Here is a 15,711-nt window from a genome sequence, read left to right on the forward strand (position 1 = left end):
GGGAAGCAGTGATGGGGCAGGCTTGGAGCAGCAGGATTGCAGGATATTTCTGTTCTTGGCTTTAGTGCTGGAGATACAGCTAAGCCAGGGTCTAGGACAATGAATGGGGTGGGATTTGGGGGTCTGATGGGGTCTGATATACCGTCCTTGGATCAGCATCTCCCAATCACCAGGGTTGAAGGGCTGTGGGATGTTTGTGGGGACCAAAGCCCAACCTGTGTGATCTGAACCACTGTAAGCAGTGTCCATGAAAGCAGTGTGAGAAGACTTTCAGGTGTGTAGGGAAAATGAGAGGATGAAGCCACCAGAAAATTTACATCCATGTTCACTTTGGCTCTGTGGATGGGACCAGCAGAATGCAGGGACTTGAGGGCTCAATGACAGCGAAGCAGGGCTGGCATAGGGACCCTTGAGGTGCAGACAATTTAACAGCAAGCCAACATTTTTGGTTTATTCTATTTGGTTCCTAAGGGATTACAATCACTGCATTGGCCCACCTGACCCTGCTCTCAGGGGGTCTGCAGGGTCTGGTTATATTGCAGTAGCACTCTGGTGCAGACACATTCAAGGATGATCCCAGGTGTCTCCACAGGTCCTCAGGGGAAGGTGAAATCCTCCTGCTTTGGTCACCCAATATAAACACACATTCAAAAAAGCACCTCCTCCAGAGTGAATCCTCCCAGAACCCAAAAGGCAGCTGCCTGTCCCCTGCTTCCATGTGTTGCTGCTCCTGGAGACCTTGAGAGCAAGTGGCAGAGCAGGCAGCAGTGTCTGGCTCCTCCGTGAGCTTGGAGGTGCCAGAAAAGGACCAGAGGCAGGTTAGGGCTCCTGGGGAGACTGGCTTGGAGGCATAACATGGGGTCTCTGGAATCTTATCTGTAAAGGAGGAACAGGCTATATGTCAGTGTGGTGTTGGCTCTGTGCTTTGCAGAGCTCAGACGGGCACAGATCCCAGTGCTGGCCAAAGCATCAGTGATGCTTCAGGATGAGGCACAGGGTCAGGATTCAGAGCCCAGCCCAAAGCTCCCCACCCCAACACCCCATGGAAACAGTAACCCCAGGGCAGACCTGGGCTGAAGGGTCAATGGTCTGGAGCTGCAGTTTCCAGTGCCGTTCCAGGGAGTGGGAGATGGTGGGCTCTGCTTGTTCTCCTGCCATCGTTAAGGCTGGAGCAGGGAAGATGAGCAGAGTTGAGGACTGGGGTGAAGCAGGGCCTTAGTGGGGAGAGTTTTACAGGTATGTACTCACAGGAGAAGGGCCGTGTCCTCCACAAAGTCTCCTTGGCCCTGAGAGGGGGTAACAGAATAGGGAGAACATGTCAGCAGAGGCTGGGAGAATCCCTGCATGATGCTGGTGTCTGGGTCAGATGGCAAAGAGGAGCAGTGACTGATTGCAGGGGTGAAATGGGGCTGTAAGAGGAGAAAAAGCCCCAGTTGTGCACACACAATTTCTTGCCTTGCCACAAGTGCAAATGAACAGAGGAACTTCCCAGAGATCCCTGGCTCCAGGGCTTGCTGGGAGCAGGGGCAGGACACAGCTCTGACCAGAGCCAGGGGCTTGGGAGATTCCCTGAGTGTGAATGCCACTACAGGACCAAGGGATGGAGAGGAGGGAAGGAGAGGTTCGTTCTTCCACACCAGCCTTACACTTTGCCATTCTTCTGTTAATTAATTGCTCTGCAGAAGCGCAAGGTCCAATTCTTAAACCACTTTTCCTCACTCCAGACCAGCTCTTTCCAGACCCATGTGAATTGCAGTAGAAATAATTGGGTGGTATGCAAATTAAAATTAAATACAAAGCCCATCTCTAACCAAGTATTGGGTGGGATGAGGAAGAAATGCAAACACTCTCTAAGATGGGGGAAAAAGGAAAGCTAACATTCAACCCACTGATGCTATTGCACCCCTGAGCAGCAGATGTCTGGAAAAAGGGCTGGAAGATATTAAAAGATCACCCAACCCCTCTCCCAAGGCAGGGTTCCCCTGCCCAAACCAGATGAGTCCTACCAGTGTTGGATCTTTCAGATGTGGATTTTTGATCAGTTTTTCTCTCTGACGGCCCAGCACCCACCCCTGTGCAGCCCAGCCCGTGGCTCACCCCTGCTGCTGGCGGCGGTGCTGGCGGGAGAGGTGCAGGGCCAGGCAGCCCATGGCAAACAGGAGGCAGAGCAGAGCCAGGGCCCCCAGCAGGATGCCGAGGAAGGCAGCCAGGCTGATGGCCAGCCACTCACACTGGACCCCGGCCGGGGAGTAGATGGAGAAGGGCAGGCAGCTGTGGATGGGGAGGGAGGAGCCGTGATGCCGTGGGAGAAGCAGCTGTGCAGGGTGACCTTGTCCACCCCGGGGCTGCTGCTACCTGCACGTGGGTCCCTCGGGGAGGTGCTGGCACTGGCCACCGTGCTGGCAGTAGCCTATCTTGCAAGGGGAGATGCAGACAAAGCCGATGGTCCCCGTGTAGTGGAGCTGGTAGCCTTTGTAGCCGTACAGAGAGCAGGGGAAATAGTCCCTCAGCTCATCCACTGTCACTGAGGAGGGAAAGCATATGGGTTTGGCCTAGCAGCAACACCCCTTGATGCCTCCCCAAGCTGGATCTATGCCTGGGGTTGGGAGGCTGCCCACCCACCACCCCCATGGGTGTGACCCGACCCCTGGAGCACACAGGATTATGGCGACAATGGGGACAGGGGGTACTCCTCCCACACTCCCCAGCTCAGTGCCAGGAGCAACTCACGCTTCACCAGGTCAGTGATGTTGTCCTGGTGCAGGCGCTGGAAGCGGAGCCCCGTGCCCGTCTCCCGGCGCTCCCGGCGGCGGTTGAAGGCGGCGGTGATGGATGCGGGCAGCTCCTCGTTCAGGAACCGGATGACGGTGCCGCGGCTGTTGTAGGCAAACTCCGACACCACCACGAAGGTGAAGCCATCGCTGTCTGTCCTGCAGGGAAAAGAGGGGGCTGCTGGCGGAGCTGCTGCTGCCTCTCGGAATGACTGAGCCTCACCGTGCCTCAGTATTCCCATTTAAAGGCCGTGGTAAAGAAGGGATGAGGCAGGAGTGGAAGGTGCCAACTGGCTTGTGTCTCCAAGGGTTCACCAGCATCAGCGCTGGAAAAACAGACTCTGAGCTGGGGGAAAATGCCCTTTGTGCACCGAACTCTCTGGCCCCACACTCAGCCCTGCCCCACCAGATCCTTGGAGTGGCCACGGGCTGCTTCACATCTGACTCACATCTCGGTGATGTTGGTGTTGCTCTGGAAAGCCTTTACCTCCAGGGAGTCCAGGATGGTTGAGACCTGCAGTGGGGGCAGCAGGAAGGCATTAGAGAAAGGCAGAATGACACCAACATGGGGAAAGATTGAAGAGTGATACAGGCATTGTGGCCAAGTCCCAAGAGTTGCTCTGGCCTTTGGTTAATTTGCTGGGGATGTGGCACAGGGCCAGGGCTGCAGCCATCATCATGCAATTGGTGCTTTCTCCCTCTGGGCTTGTGGATCTGTTGGACCCCTAGAGATCCCATGGGGGGCCATATAGAGGCATGGGCACCCCCAGCTGCCATGCTGCCCAGTATGCCAGTGTGTCCCCTGCTCTGAGCCCACCCCTTCCAGTGACATACAGTGCTGTTGACTTCCTCAACAGTGGTGTTTTGCAGTGTCTTGATCCTCATCTGGATGGTTCTCCGAGGGAGACCTGCTGGGAGAAAGCCACAGTGGTGGCTCTGGCCAGGACCAGGGTGAGTGGGGTTGGGTTTCACCCCATGCTGGGCACAGGTACCCACCTGTGCTGGGCAGAGGCTGAAAATCCCCTCCTGCCACCAGGCAGTGCTGGTCAGTGAAAGCTGGGGGGCAAGTGCAGGTGGGGGTGCAGGTGATGGGGTGAAGGTGGCAGCGTCCCCCGTTGCTGCAGTAGCCCTCAGGGCAGGAGTGGTAGCCACAGGCTAAGCCACAGCCTGGCCTCTCACCTGTGCAATGGAGAGCATGGTAAAGGCATGAACCTGGCTGCAGGACAGAGCCCCAGCTCTCTGAGCCATCCTCAGCTGCTCTGTGTGGCCTTTCTTCCAAGTTTTGTTTTTCTTTTATGTGTTAGGAGTTTCAGTATAAATTCAAGGAAAAGCCCCACTCCCCCTCCTTCCAGCTGGAGCCATTTACCCTTCTTAAATCCCAGCATTAGAAAAAGAGCAAAAGCCATCAACTCAACCCCACCAAAGCAATCTGAAAACAGGGCTTGATTTAGCCCCCAACCTCTGCATGTGCATTTGAACTTTGCTGGGATGAGAATATTTGTCTCAAGGAGAAAAATTGCATGGGAAAAATTTCCCTTCCCAGTGGATTAGTGAGATCGACAGCCTGGGAACATAAGTGGTGGCTGGACTCTGGTCCCTTCTGCTAATGACAGCAAGGCTTGAGCACAGAGCTCAGCCAGCTCCCCCTTCTCTCCTCTCCAGCCAGCCTGGGGCCCTCAGGAATTCTCTTCCACAGAACCTAGGGGTGGTGAGGACGAGGACCACACCTGCCAGGGATCCCATACTCACCCTGCTCAGTGGCCAGGCAGGAGCAGAGGTAGCTGCCCACAGTGTTGGTGCAGGTGCTGTTCCCCGGGCACTCCATTCCCTGGGCGCACTCATCGATATCTGCCGGGGCAATGTACCATGGCACCGGGACAAACACCTTGCCTGGGGTCCCAGTGGCCATGGGGTGAGCCCTTGTCACCTGAGCAGTGCTGTCCATCCCCTGTCAGGCCAGCTGGGCAGGGGCCACAGCCATTGAAAGGGTCACATCCCACACCAGGGAAGCATCCCTGGGAGCAGGGGTCTGGAGGGACCTGGCAGAAGGCCCCCAGGTAGCCATTCTCACATCTGCAGGATGCCAGCTGGGAAAGGGACAGGGACACTGGCTTAGGGAAGGTGAGGAGGATGGGTGGACAGCAAAGACAGCCAGCACAGCTGCCATGGGGACAGGCAGTGTGTTGCCATAGGAGCTTTCTGGCATACTACCTGCAAGGAAGACTCCTTGATAGTGATAGTGTTGCTATAGTCACACTCCTGGCTCCTGCTGCATCTGCAAAGGATGAAGCGGAGCTGGAGGAGTGCAGAGATGTTGTTGGACCCAACAGCCTCCAGGTTGATGGTGAATGGGGCTATCCTGTGGGGCTCCCAGATCAGTGTGCCATTCTCTGCCAAGAAGAGAGGTGGGAGTTAGAGGTGGCAGAGGAATTCCATCCCATTCCTTCCCATCCCACCTGCTCCATCTCTCATTCCTTACCTGATATGTTGAGCTCTGGTGAGAGATGGGGAATGAAGCGTGCACCTGCCCCCAAAGCTTGGAACTGCCTTCTGACCTTCTGTGTCCTGAAGGCTGTGATTGATGAGTCACCGGTGATGATGGGAGGGAAGGCATCTGAGGAAAGAGCAGCCCAGCACACATGTGGCCTTGTCACCCCTTGGCTGTGAGTCCCTCCTGGTGAGAATGGGACCCCAGGCAGATGCTGTCATGGCTGCCCACCAACAAGGCCCTTATGTTACACAGCATGGTGGCATCTCCTAGGTTTGGAGCGAAGCCAGAAATGCAGTTCCAGGAAATGCAGTTCCAAAACCTTGGTGGCAACTGTCCTGCTGATGGCATCTCCCGGGACTGGAGACAAGCCAGCTGGGCAGTGCAAATCCAAGACCTTGGTGACTTCTCTTCTGTCTCATAGGAAGCACAAGAGCCCAGGAAAGGAGAAGAGCACTGCCCAGTTACATCCAAGCCATGCCCTCTCAGAGGTGAGGATGTGCTCCACTTACTGAGTGCTGTCTTCCTCTGCTGGAAGTCGGCTGCAAGGCTCTGGGTGGCCAGGCCCAGGGCCAAGTTCCCTGTGCTCAGTGAATCGTAGATGCACTCCTTGCTGCTATGACACTGCAAGGCTGCCAGCTGGTACTGGCTTTCATTCTCCTGCCGCAGCCGAGACAAGAAGAAGGGTGTGAAGTTCAGCGCTGGTGAGTCCAGAGGCTGAGTGAACAGGCAGTGCTCCCCAACAGCCCCTGCAAGAGAGCATGCCATGGGTACAGGCCATTTTAAGATTTGTTGTATTTTAGGATTCTTTTTCACGGAGCAGTGAGGACACTGAACACCTTCCCTTGGCATTGCTTTTGTTCAGGCAGTTGTTTAAATATCTCAAGCCAAAGCATGGCCAGAAGGTGCAGGAAGGAGAGGACCATCAAGGAGGACCCTAAGCCTGGACTTACAGGTCATCCCATAGCTGTAGATCTCCTCCTCACTGCTGTTCACAGGGATGTTGGTACCATTTGGCATCTGGAAGTCATCTGCAGGGTCATGGTCCCACACACCTGGTGGAGCATCACCAGAGTGCTGGAATCCCCTGTGCCAGGGTTAACCTCCTCTCTGTTGCTGGACAGTGATTAGTTTATACCCAGGTGTCCCTGCCCTCACAAGTACAATTCCCCAGTTTTCCAGTCTACTTTAGGGTGGGAAGGGAATTTGCACCACGGCTGTGGGGTGGTGCCAGGAGCCCTCACCCAGGAGGCCCCGGGTGCTGTTGCGGTACCAGTCGGGCAGGCTGCAGACCACGCTGAGCATCCCTGAGGTGGCCGAGACAGACACAGCGATGGTCCCGTCAAAAACGGCCGTGACAGAGGAGGCATTGACTAGCAGGACACCAGGGCTGTAGTAGACCTCGTCACCCAGGTCTGCAAGAGAAGGAGAGCACAGAGGGAGAGTCCATGCAAGGCTGGGATCTGAAATGACAACCAGGGATTCCTGGTTGTCCCCATCCACCCCACCCAAATCAGAGACAGGTGGAGGTGAGAGACATTTCATGGATCTCAGGATGGCTGCCCTCACACTGGCTGGGCTGGTCCCAGGGAATGGGGACATCTCTGACCCCTCCACATACATTTAGCATTTAACAGCAGATCCTGCTCACCTTGGGAATAGGAAAACGGGATGGTTTCATTGTTCAGGAGGACTTGGATGTCATCCTGGCTCCCCAAGGTCCACTCAACCTGAAAATTGTGGTGGATGTCTCAATCAGCCCTTCTGCTTGTCCCTTCCTGCTGTCCCTCCATGCTGGGGACAATTACTAAGTCTGTCTCCTCCAGCCTAGGAAGAGAGGCTCAGCCCTGGGGCCTGTGTTGGTGTGTTCTTCACCCCAGCAGACACACAATACAGCAGCTTTGATATTTGCACAGAGGAGGACAGCCAGCTGCCTGTCACTGCTGGCAAGGGACACACCCAGCCCACCACCAGTGCTCAGTTGATCTTGTCAGCATGGAGAGCTGTGCTGGGGGCCTCCCAGCTCTGAGTTCCCTCCTCATGCTATTCAATGGCTGTTCCTGGTGACACCAGGACATTCTGCTTAATAAAGCTAAATGGATGTAGGGAGCAATTCTGCAAAGTCAGGAACAGGAGTCACTTGTGCTGAAATGTCAGGAAAAAGAATGTGCAATGAAAAAGATGAAGCAGACCATGTTCCTCCAGAGTCTCCAACCCTTGCTGGCCTGTTTGCAGGAGGTGTTAGACCTGTGCCTGGTGAATATTAGTTCATCCTACCACTAATAGTACTTTGCTGGAGTGGTGGGAGGTGTCAGGAAAAGGAGAGGGGATACCTCTTGGGTCCCACCCACTTGTAGGTGATGCAGAGGTGATGCCCAACTTGCCAGAGAGGTCTTTCCCATTAGAGACTCAAACTCATACCCAGGGCACTCCTACTCACTGTTGTGGTGGTGTTGGAGATGTATTGGGCAGCAAAGGCCACAAAGTTGGTGGCCAGGGCCGTGCCAGTCTGTGCTGTGCGCCCCTGCAAAATGAAGCTGGTCTGGACATCACTGGCCAGCAGCAGGACAAAGTCCCCAAGCCCATTGAAGGTGTAGGTGAGTCCATCCAGGGTGGTGATGTGAGGGTCCCCGAAGGCACCAGCTGGGGTTCAAAGAAGATGGAGATGTTTTGGGCAAAGGAAGAAGAGCAAATGCTGGTGTCATTTCAGGGAGGAGAGCAGCCCCAGAGCTGCTCAGTAGTGGCTCAACAGTCCCCACTGGCACATTGCAAAGTGTGGCAGATGCATGGGATCCATGCACAGCTCAGTGCCCTGGCACAGCAGAGATAGAGCCTGGGGACTCACCAGGGGTGGGTGGCACATATCCTTCACAGCCTACCCTCGGTCTCTTCTCAGCAAACCTGGCACAGAACAGGGGCTTCCCCACACGCCGGCAGCACCAGTCGAATGCTTCCAGCTCCCTGTCTGCAGAGGAACATGATGGGCTGTGTCAGGGCCCTTGGTCTGCCTGTGCTTGATGCTTGGGGTATTTTAGGGTGAAGGAATGCCAGTTACCACTTACCAGTGGCAGTGTGGAAGGGGAGGCTCCATGCTCTCTCCTGCCAGCCTTCGAGCAAGCTCCCACCTTGGTACAGACATCGTACCCCAGCTCCAGCTGGGCTGGGGGACACAGTGCGCAGCATCCTCACGGAGGTGTCTGCTGGGCCTGAAATAGTGGGGGGGATCACAGCCACCCCCAGAGCAGGAGGAGACCATCCCTCCACCCTGCAGCTGGTCCTGGGGGGCTGTCCTTGGCACCTCTACTCCAGTGGTAGCGGGGATCCAGCTCTGCCTGGGGCCGGGAGCAGGGGCATGGTGGCAGCTGTCTGTTCCAGGTGGCCGGCGCTGGCTCTGTGTCCAGCCACGCCAGGCACTGCAGCCTGTAATTCACCCGGTAGCGACTGTCCAGCCTGTAAATCCACAGCCCGCGCACATCTGGGGGAGCAACCAGAGAACAACACCGACCGCTCAGCCAGGGTCCCGCCTTGTGCTGAGGGATCCCGTGGGACAGCTGTCCCTGGCCACTGACCTCACACGAGGTCTCCAGGCTCCCTCTAGAGCCAGCAGGGCTGTGGCAAGCCACAGGAGGACATGGGACACCCACAGTCTGCTGTTGGCAGCCAGCTCTTGCCCAGTGGCTTCGCTGGCCCATCACCTCCCAGGGGTGGGTGCTGGGGAAATGCTCCTGGCACAGAGCACACAGCTCCTTCCATGCCCACCCACCCCAAATTCCCCCCCAGTGCCATACCGAAGCCATTGCTGCTGTGCTGGTCTGGTCGGTACTTGACAGATGCTGGCCTCTGAGTCAGCTCGTTGTTTTGGGCATAGCCTTTGCCACTGTGTGGAGAGAGGAGGTTTGAGGTCATCCTTCCAACACAACCCTCCTCCTCTCCCCACCATAGGGTGGGAACTGCTGCAGTTTTTCAGGAGAAAGGGTTTAAATGGGGCAGGGTTGCTCCAGGGGCGGGAGCTGGGCTCTCCTGGGGGTAATGCCCTCCGACAGTCTCAACACAGTGCTGGAACAAATCTCTGCTGTCCCAAACCCCAGTGACATGTGTGCAGCACCTGGAGAAGCCGATCAGCACGTTGGCTGCAGCCAGCTTGGTGTAGTCCCAGCGCATCCCACCATCCTGGTAGAGCAGCAGGACGAAGGAGCGGATCCCATCCGTGGTGAGCACTGCCTGGTAGGTGTTCGTCTGGAGAAATCCAAGGCACCCCCTTAGCACTCCCCAGCCCCACAGACTGAGGCAGTGAGACTTGAAACAGCCACCAACACATCTCTCTGTCACCTGGGTCCCCCACTGCTCACCTGAGTGTCATCCCTCCGAGATGGGTATGCTGGAACTTTCTCCCATGTCACCTTCAAGGTCCATTTTGCTACATAGGAGATTTTCAGGTATTTCTCAATCTTTGCTTCCACATCTTGGACAACAGCATCATGGGTAGAGCTGAGTGTAGAGTACTCCTGCCAGATGGCAAGAGAGAGAATTAAATGAGTGAGCTGGGAACTGGATTCTCCCATGAGAACACCTCTGGTGTCCCTCACCTGGTACCAAGTGGTGCCAACACCCTTGGAAAAGTCTGCATCATCCCAAAAGGCAGCCACCATTGGCAAGCTCTCCCGGCCAATGAAGCCCCGGGGAGGGGGGTTGGGGTTGGATGGGACATAGTTGTCCGTGGGTGGAAAAATGATCTGTCCATTATCTGTAAACTAACAAAAATAACTTGTTATTTACTGACTGGGATAGCTTTTAGCCACCATGGGTGAGCAGAAGCCAACCATTTTTAGTGCAAAAAAAAGATATTCAGATGAAATTTGGTTTCTGCTCCATTTGCATGTTTGTTTGGTTTTTTTACCAAAAAGGCAGCACATCCATTATGTGCTCACCAAGGGGGTGCACTCACATAGAGAGTATCTTGCAGTGACTTCCCAAAGGGAAATCCAATTTCTGGCTTGAACAGGGGTGAGTTAAAATCCACCATCCTCTGGACGTACTCTTGGTCCCCTCCTTCCACGCCAAAGGGGTAGAGTGAGGTTGCTGGCTCTGCCATGGGCAGGAGATCAATGAAAAAGGTGTAAAATCATTAATGTTTGTTTATTAATCCTGCAGCCAGGACAAACCAACCTGCTTGCTGCCAGGATGCTGTGCCTGTGCTCTGACGGATTGTAACCCAATTTTCAACTGACTTTTGGGATGGTGCCAAATGTCCTATTTTGCCTTTTCCCATGAATCTGGCAGCTCAATGTACAATGCAGATGAGATACCCTGGACCAGCTATACCCTCATCCATTACAGTGCTTGACTGGCTGAAAACCCCTTTCCTACTCTTGTCTTTTGGAAAAAGAAAATCTACTTACTGATAGGCTTATGGGTGGGTTGAGGCTCAGGTGCAGGAGTTCTGTGCCCAGTGGTGGTGTGGGCAGCTGTGGTCAGTTCGGTGGATGGTCCTCTCTGTGTCCCAAAGGCATGAGACAGGGAGGTGGCAGGGCTGGTGGTGGCTGGTGGTGTTGGGAAAGATGGTCTCACCGGTGCTGTGGTGCCTGGGCCTGGGAGACTTCCTGACTCCTTGCCTGGGCTTGCTGGGGCTGTGGATGCAATAGCCGTGGTGCCTCCTGCAGTGATGGCTTTGGTGCTGCCTGCAGTGGTGGCATTAGTGTTTCCTGCAGTGGTGGCAGTGGTGGCAGTGCTGTTCCCTGCAGTGGTGGCAGTGGTGTTCCCTGCAGTGGTGGCAATGGTGGCAGTGGTGGCAGTGGTGTTTCCTGCAGTAGTGGCAGTGGTGGCAGTGGTGGCAGTGGTGGGAGTAGTGGCAGTGGCAGCAATGGTGGCAGTGGTGGCAGTAGTGGCAGTGGTGGCAGTGGTGGCAGTAGGGGCAATGGTGCTCCCTGCAGTGGTGGCAATGGTGGCAGTGGTGGCAGTGGTGTTCCCTGCAGTGGTGGCAGTGGTGGCAATGGTGGCAGTGGTGGCAATGGTGGCAGTGGTGGCAGTGGTGGCAGTGGTGTTCCCTGCAGCAGTGGCAATGGTGGCAGTAGTGGCAGTGGTGGCAGCGGTGTTCCCTGCAGCAGTGGCAATGGTGGCAGTAGTGGCAGTGGTGGCAGTGGTGGCAGTGGTTACAGTGGTGGCAGTTGTTGCAGTGGTGTTCCCTGCAGCAGTGGTCGTAGTGCTGCCTATGGTGCTGGCCATGGTGTTCCCTGCAGCAGTGGCTGTGGTGCTGCCTATGCTGATGGCTTTCTCCTTCCAGGCAGGTGTCCCTGGAGATGTCTGGAAGGCAGGAGGTGACGTGCTTGCTGCTTGTCCCATCTTGTGGTAGCTGGTGGATGTAGGAGAAGTGGTGCCTGTTGCTGACTCGGTGAGAGTCTGTCCAGCTGCTGTCACCCCAGTTGCACCAACACCAAGCAGGGACAAGGGGGCTGTTGTTGCCTCCTCTGTTGGGCTGTGCAGACTGGGGAGGGGAGAATCAGACACTGCAACAGCAGTGCTGGGACCAAGGACGTCCCAGGATCCAAGAGTTGTCTCCACCAAGGGGTTACGTGCTGCTGGGGATGAGACAGGCTGCCCATCTCTGCTTGTCTCGCTGTGTGTTACAGCAAGGGATGGGGCACTGCTGGTGCTGGTGCTCTGTGCTGTGGCAGGTGGCATGGCTGTGGTGACCCTGGTCACAAAGGTCTCCCAGCCTGTTGAGGTGGTTGGCAGGTTAATGTTGCTGGGGAATGTGCTGGTGGATGGTGTGGTGGCCAGGCTTCTGCCAGTGGCACTGGAGTCAGGGACACGGGTGTTGCTGGTGGTGGCTGAAGGTGCTGGACTCTTGGTGGCACTCTCAGAGCGGGTGGTGTCCACATGAGCAGTGGTACCTGTGGCACCCGTCCTGGATGCAGCTGTAGCCTCCTGCACATTTGTGTGGCCAACAGCCAGTGAGGTGATCCCAGCTGTGGGCTTGTCCTCAGTGGCAGGTGGCTCTGGTGATGGTCTGGCAGTGACAACCACATGGCTGGGAGCTGGCCCCACTGCACTGGCACCTGGGTTCTCCTCTGTGCTCACCTCCAGGAACCCCATCCCCATTGCTCGCCCTGTGGTGCTGCCATCGGGCTGGGGGTCACCTGAAGCTCCCATTGCTTGCAGTGGGGCAGCCATGGATGGTGGAGACATGACTGTTGCCATCTCTTGAGGGATGCTGGATGGGGACACCTCCAGAGCCATCCTTATATTGGCTCTGCCTTCCAGGAGTGGGGAGATGCCTGCTTGTGGTGCCATGGGGACAGTGGCTGCTCTGGGTCCCCCAGGGGTATCTGATACAGCTCTGCCAGTGCCAGATGCAGTGTTGGGTGATGGCATCTCTGTCCCTGGAACTTCCACAATTTGGGGCCCAGCCCGGAGCACTGGGGTTAATGCAGATCTGGGTGTGGCATCAGGCGCAGGCAGGGTGGCTTCAGTGTCTCCTGACATTGTGGTGGCACTGCCACTGGCCAGTGATGTTGATCCCGTCCCTGCTTCACTAACTGGAGTGTTGCTAACAAAGGAGGATGGATGGGTAGCTGGCACAGTCCCAGTGCCAAACGCAGTGATGGGAGGTGGTGCAGCAGCAGCAGCTCGAGGGGCCCTGTCTGGCTTTGCTCCACTGGTGCCTGTGAAGGACAAAGGCATGGCCGTGCTGGGAGTGGCTGGAGGAGATCCGTCTGCAGCTGCCTCTGCTGTGGTGGTCCCAAGGCTTGTTGAGAGAGACTGAGGGAGCAGAGAGCCCATGTAGAGTGCAAAGGGCCTTGGAGAGGGACCATCAGGGTTGTTGAGAGCTGCATGGGGGAACAGACTCACGCTGAGCCCCCCTGGTGACTCCTTGGTCTCCAGGATGGCAGTGCCTGCTGTGGCTTTGGTACTGGCCTCATTTCTGATGGACACCAGCTCAGCACTGGTGCTTCCAAGAAGTGGGATGTGCTCTCCAGCTATGACATTCATCACTGCAGCCAGTGTGCCTGCAGCTTGTGTGGTGGCCTGGGGTTGGATGACAGCATTGTCCCCAGGCAGCCCATGTCCAGCAGTGCCTGGTGCTGCGCTGTGGCTGGGGAGAAGCGTCTCCCCTGTGCCCAGCACAGCATCATCAGGAAGCTGGGACAAAAGGGCTGGAGGCAGATGAGAGGGAGGCCCAGCAGGGTCCTGTGAGGCCTCGTAGTCAGTGCTGGGTAAGGTCTGTGCCCCTGGCTCTGTAACCTTGCTGGTGCCAATGGTGGTAGAAGAAACGGTGACCTTGGCCAAGGATGCACCTGAGGGGTCTGCAGACGGTGGGGCTGCCGTGCTGGCTCCCTCTGTGACTGTGGTGGGGGGACTGGCTGCAGCTGCTGCCATCTTCATGGGGCTGGCCCTGTCCTGAGAGATGCTGGCAGCTGTGGCCAGAGGTGAGGTGGCCTCATCCAGCCCCAGTATGATCTCCTGGGACACGAGCACGGCAATACTACGTGGCTCAGCAGAGTTCCTGCTTATGCTGGGGGATGATGTGGCTGTGCTGTGCTCATCCCAGGGGAGCAGTGGCTCTGTGGTCCATGCTGTCACTAGTATCTGCTCCACGGTGACAACACTCAGGGCAAGACTCACTGTGTGCCTCGTTGGCTTGAAGGACAGAGGCTGCATGTGCCAAGTGGTGGTGGGAGCTGGAGGGACACTGGTTGGGTCGCCGGCAGCACCTGGAGAGGAGACCCCAGCCCCTGACCCTGCCTGGGGGCTGCCTTGCATTGCTGGACCCCCAGGGAGAGCTGCTGGGCTGGGAGGCCCCTCCTGCTCACCACTACCTCCAGCTGGGACCAGCCCTCTCGCTGTTGCCTGTGGCACCAGGATGCCTGTGGAGCGAAACAAGGCAGCTCCAGCTGGATCAACCCCACCGCGGCCCCAGCAGGCAGGAACCTGCCCGCGGCCAGCTGCCTGCCGGCCTTACCTGAGCTCTGGCTGCCCGCGGAGGCGGTGGTCGGGCCGGAGGGAGAGGGGAGCTCTGCCCGAGCAGCTGCCGCCGTGGGGAGCCCCTGGCACATGCCCAGGTCTGAAGGCAGCTCGGAGCTGGTGCTGTCGGCCACATGGGAGATGCTGCCCGACTCGGATGGGTCCAATGTGGGGACAAGGGGCTGCCCCTTCATCTCCCCGGCTTGTACAGAAGGTGGATGAGGGCAGGATGAGGGAAAAACCAGCCCGGAGTCGCCATCACCCCCACCCCTCCTCCCTTCTGCGGGAGGACCAACACCACGAACAGGACAGGCACCTTGCCCCAGGGTGAATCTCTGCATACGATCCACAATTCCCGCCACCTTCCCCTGCTGCAGCTTTGGCACCGGCGGACAGAGACAGGGCAAGCCCCGGCCGGGCACTGGGGCTCGACCTCTCAGCGCCGCAGCAGCCGGAGGGTTGTTCGCAGCCCATCGCCCGCGTGGTATCGGCCCTCCGGCCAGCCCGGCGGCGGTGCGTGACACCTTGGCACTTACCTGGCAGCACCCAGAACCCCCAGAGCACCCATCTCCAGAGCGGCCACGGGCCCCAGCACCCCATGGTGCTTCTTCGGTGTCAGGGAGGAAGGCGACTGGGCTGCAGCTCTCACTGTCCCAAGGGAGCGCGCAACGGGTGGCTCCAGCGGTGAGCACTCCCCCAGGTGGGGGGAACAGGGACACCACGTGCCCTGCCTGGGGCACTGACGTCTCTGTGTCCTCGCAGCGTGAGCTGAGGTGGCAGCGTCCCAACTCTGAGGACCCGCTGATGCTGAGGGCCACACCCATTGTGCCATGGGAAGCTTTGGGGTCCTTCCCAGGCTGACCCCACTGTTGAGAGCCCACGGCTGGGGTCCCCAACCCCTGGGGAGCCACATGGGGGGTTCAAAGTCACTTGGCCTAAAGGCGCTGGGACGGCAGGTGGGGACGGGGGTCCCAAACATCTCTGTGAGGGGCGGGTCTGTCCTGGGCTCTGCACCCCCACCCACCCTCCTGGTTGCTGTCAGGTCCCTCCACACTTGGCTGCATGGCCGATAACCCCTGGCAGGGGTTGGCTCAACACCAAGGAGGAAGAAGGAAGGAGCAGGCTACCGCTGGTGCCTTGGGGTCCCACGTATTGACCCTGCCCTCCGGCACTGCCGGTCCCAGGCGCTATCTGCACATCGCGGCAAACGCCCACACAAACCCGGATGGCGTGGGGGGGCTGTTCCCGCCGAGGTGGCGGGGCCAGGAGTTGCCCTGGGTTGCAGGTCACCTTCCACCAGGGATAGAGGCTGGATGGCCCCGGCTGCACGAACAGACACAGCGAGGCCACTGCAGCAAATGTATTTGCTTCTTCACAGGGTCTCACCCAGCTCCAGGATCCCTTAAGGAGAGGGAAGTGAGTCAGGGATGGTGTTGTGCTTTCCTCGCTTCACTGACAGTCCTGCCACGGTGGCTGCACCTCACATGGAAA

General features: G+C 57.4%; 1 protein-coding gene across 2 annotated transcripts; it reads right to left on the minus strand.

Moving 5' to 3' along the window:
• Positions 1–424: 424 nt before the first annotated feature.
• Positions 425–14,955, minus strand: MUC4 (mucin 4, cell surface associated). 2 transcript variants are annotated; one of them, XM_083868962.1, is made up of 28 exons: positions 14,757–14,955; positions 10,659–11,303; positions 10,205–10,344; positions 9,846–10,010; positions 9,609–9,764; positions 9,365–9,495; positions 9,048–9,136; positions 8,558–8,734; positions 8,322–8,465; positions 8,105–8,224; positions 7,700–7,902; positions 6,911–6,989; positions 6,504–6,674; positions 6,213–6,314; positions 5,772–6,008; positions 5,251–5,385; positions 4,983–5,161; positions 4,699–4,858; positions 4,521–4,619; positions 3,768–3,950; positions 3,606–3,679; positions 3,221–3,285; positions 2,731–2,930; positions 2,356–2,524; positions 2,098–2,271; positions 1,249–1,286; positions 1,069–1,166; positions 425–876 (listed from the first exon to the last, which is right to left on the minus strand). In XM_083868962.1, exons 1-28 carry the CDS (start codon positions 14,818–14,820, stop codon positions 820–822), a joined length of 4,254 nt encoding a protein of 1,417 aa, XP_083725088.1. In that variant the 5' UTR covers positions 14,821–14,955; the 3' UTR covers positions 425–819. The 2 variants fall into 2 exon arrangements, with proteins under 2 accessions (XP_083725088.1, XP_083725087.1); XM_083868961.1 differs by lacking the exon at positions 14,757–14,955 and having other exon boundaries at positions 10,659–14,047.
• Between the last annotated feature and the right edge of the window lie 756 nt (positions 14,956–15,711).

This window comes from Zosterops lateralis, assembly GCF_965231275.1.
Source record: "Zosterops lateralis genome assembly, chromosome: 10".
Taxonomy (NCBI): Eukaryota; Metazoa; Chordata; class Aves; order Passeriformes; family Zosteropidae; genus Zosterops; species Zosterops lateralis.

Coding starts and splice junctions, on each gene's coding strand:
- MUC4 (XM_083868961.1), bottom strand. CDS start 14,019: ATGCAAGGCAGCCCCCAGGCAGGGTCAGGGGCTGGGGTCTCCTCTCCA. Junction 9,137..9,364: donor GTGCTGATCGGCTTCTCCAG/GTGCTGCACACA, acceptor CTCTCCACACAG/TGGCAAAGGCTATGCCCAAA. Junction 8,735..9,047: donor GCACAGCAGCAATGGCTTCG/GTATGGCACTGG, acceptor TTGCTCCCCCAG/ATGTGCGCGGGCTGTGGATT.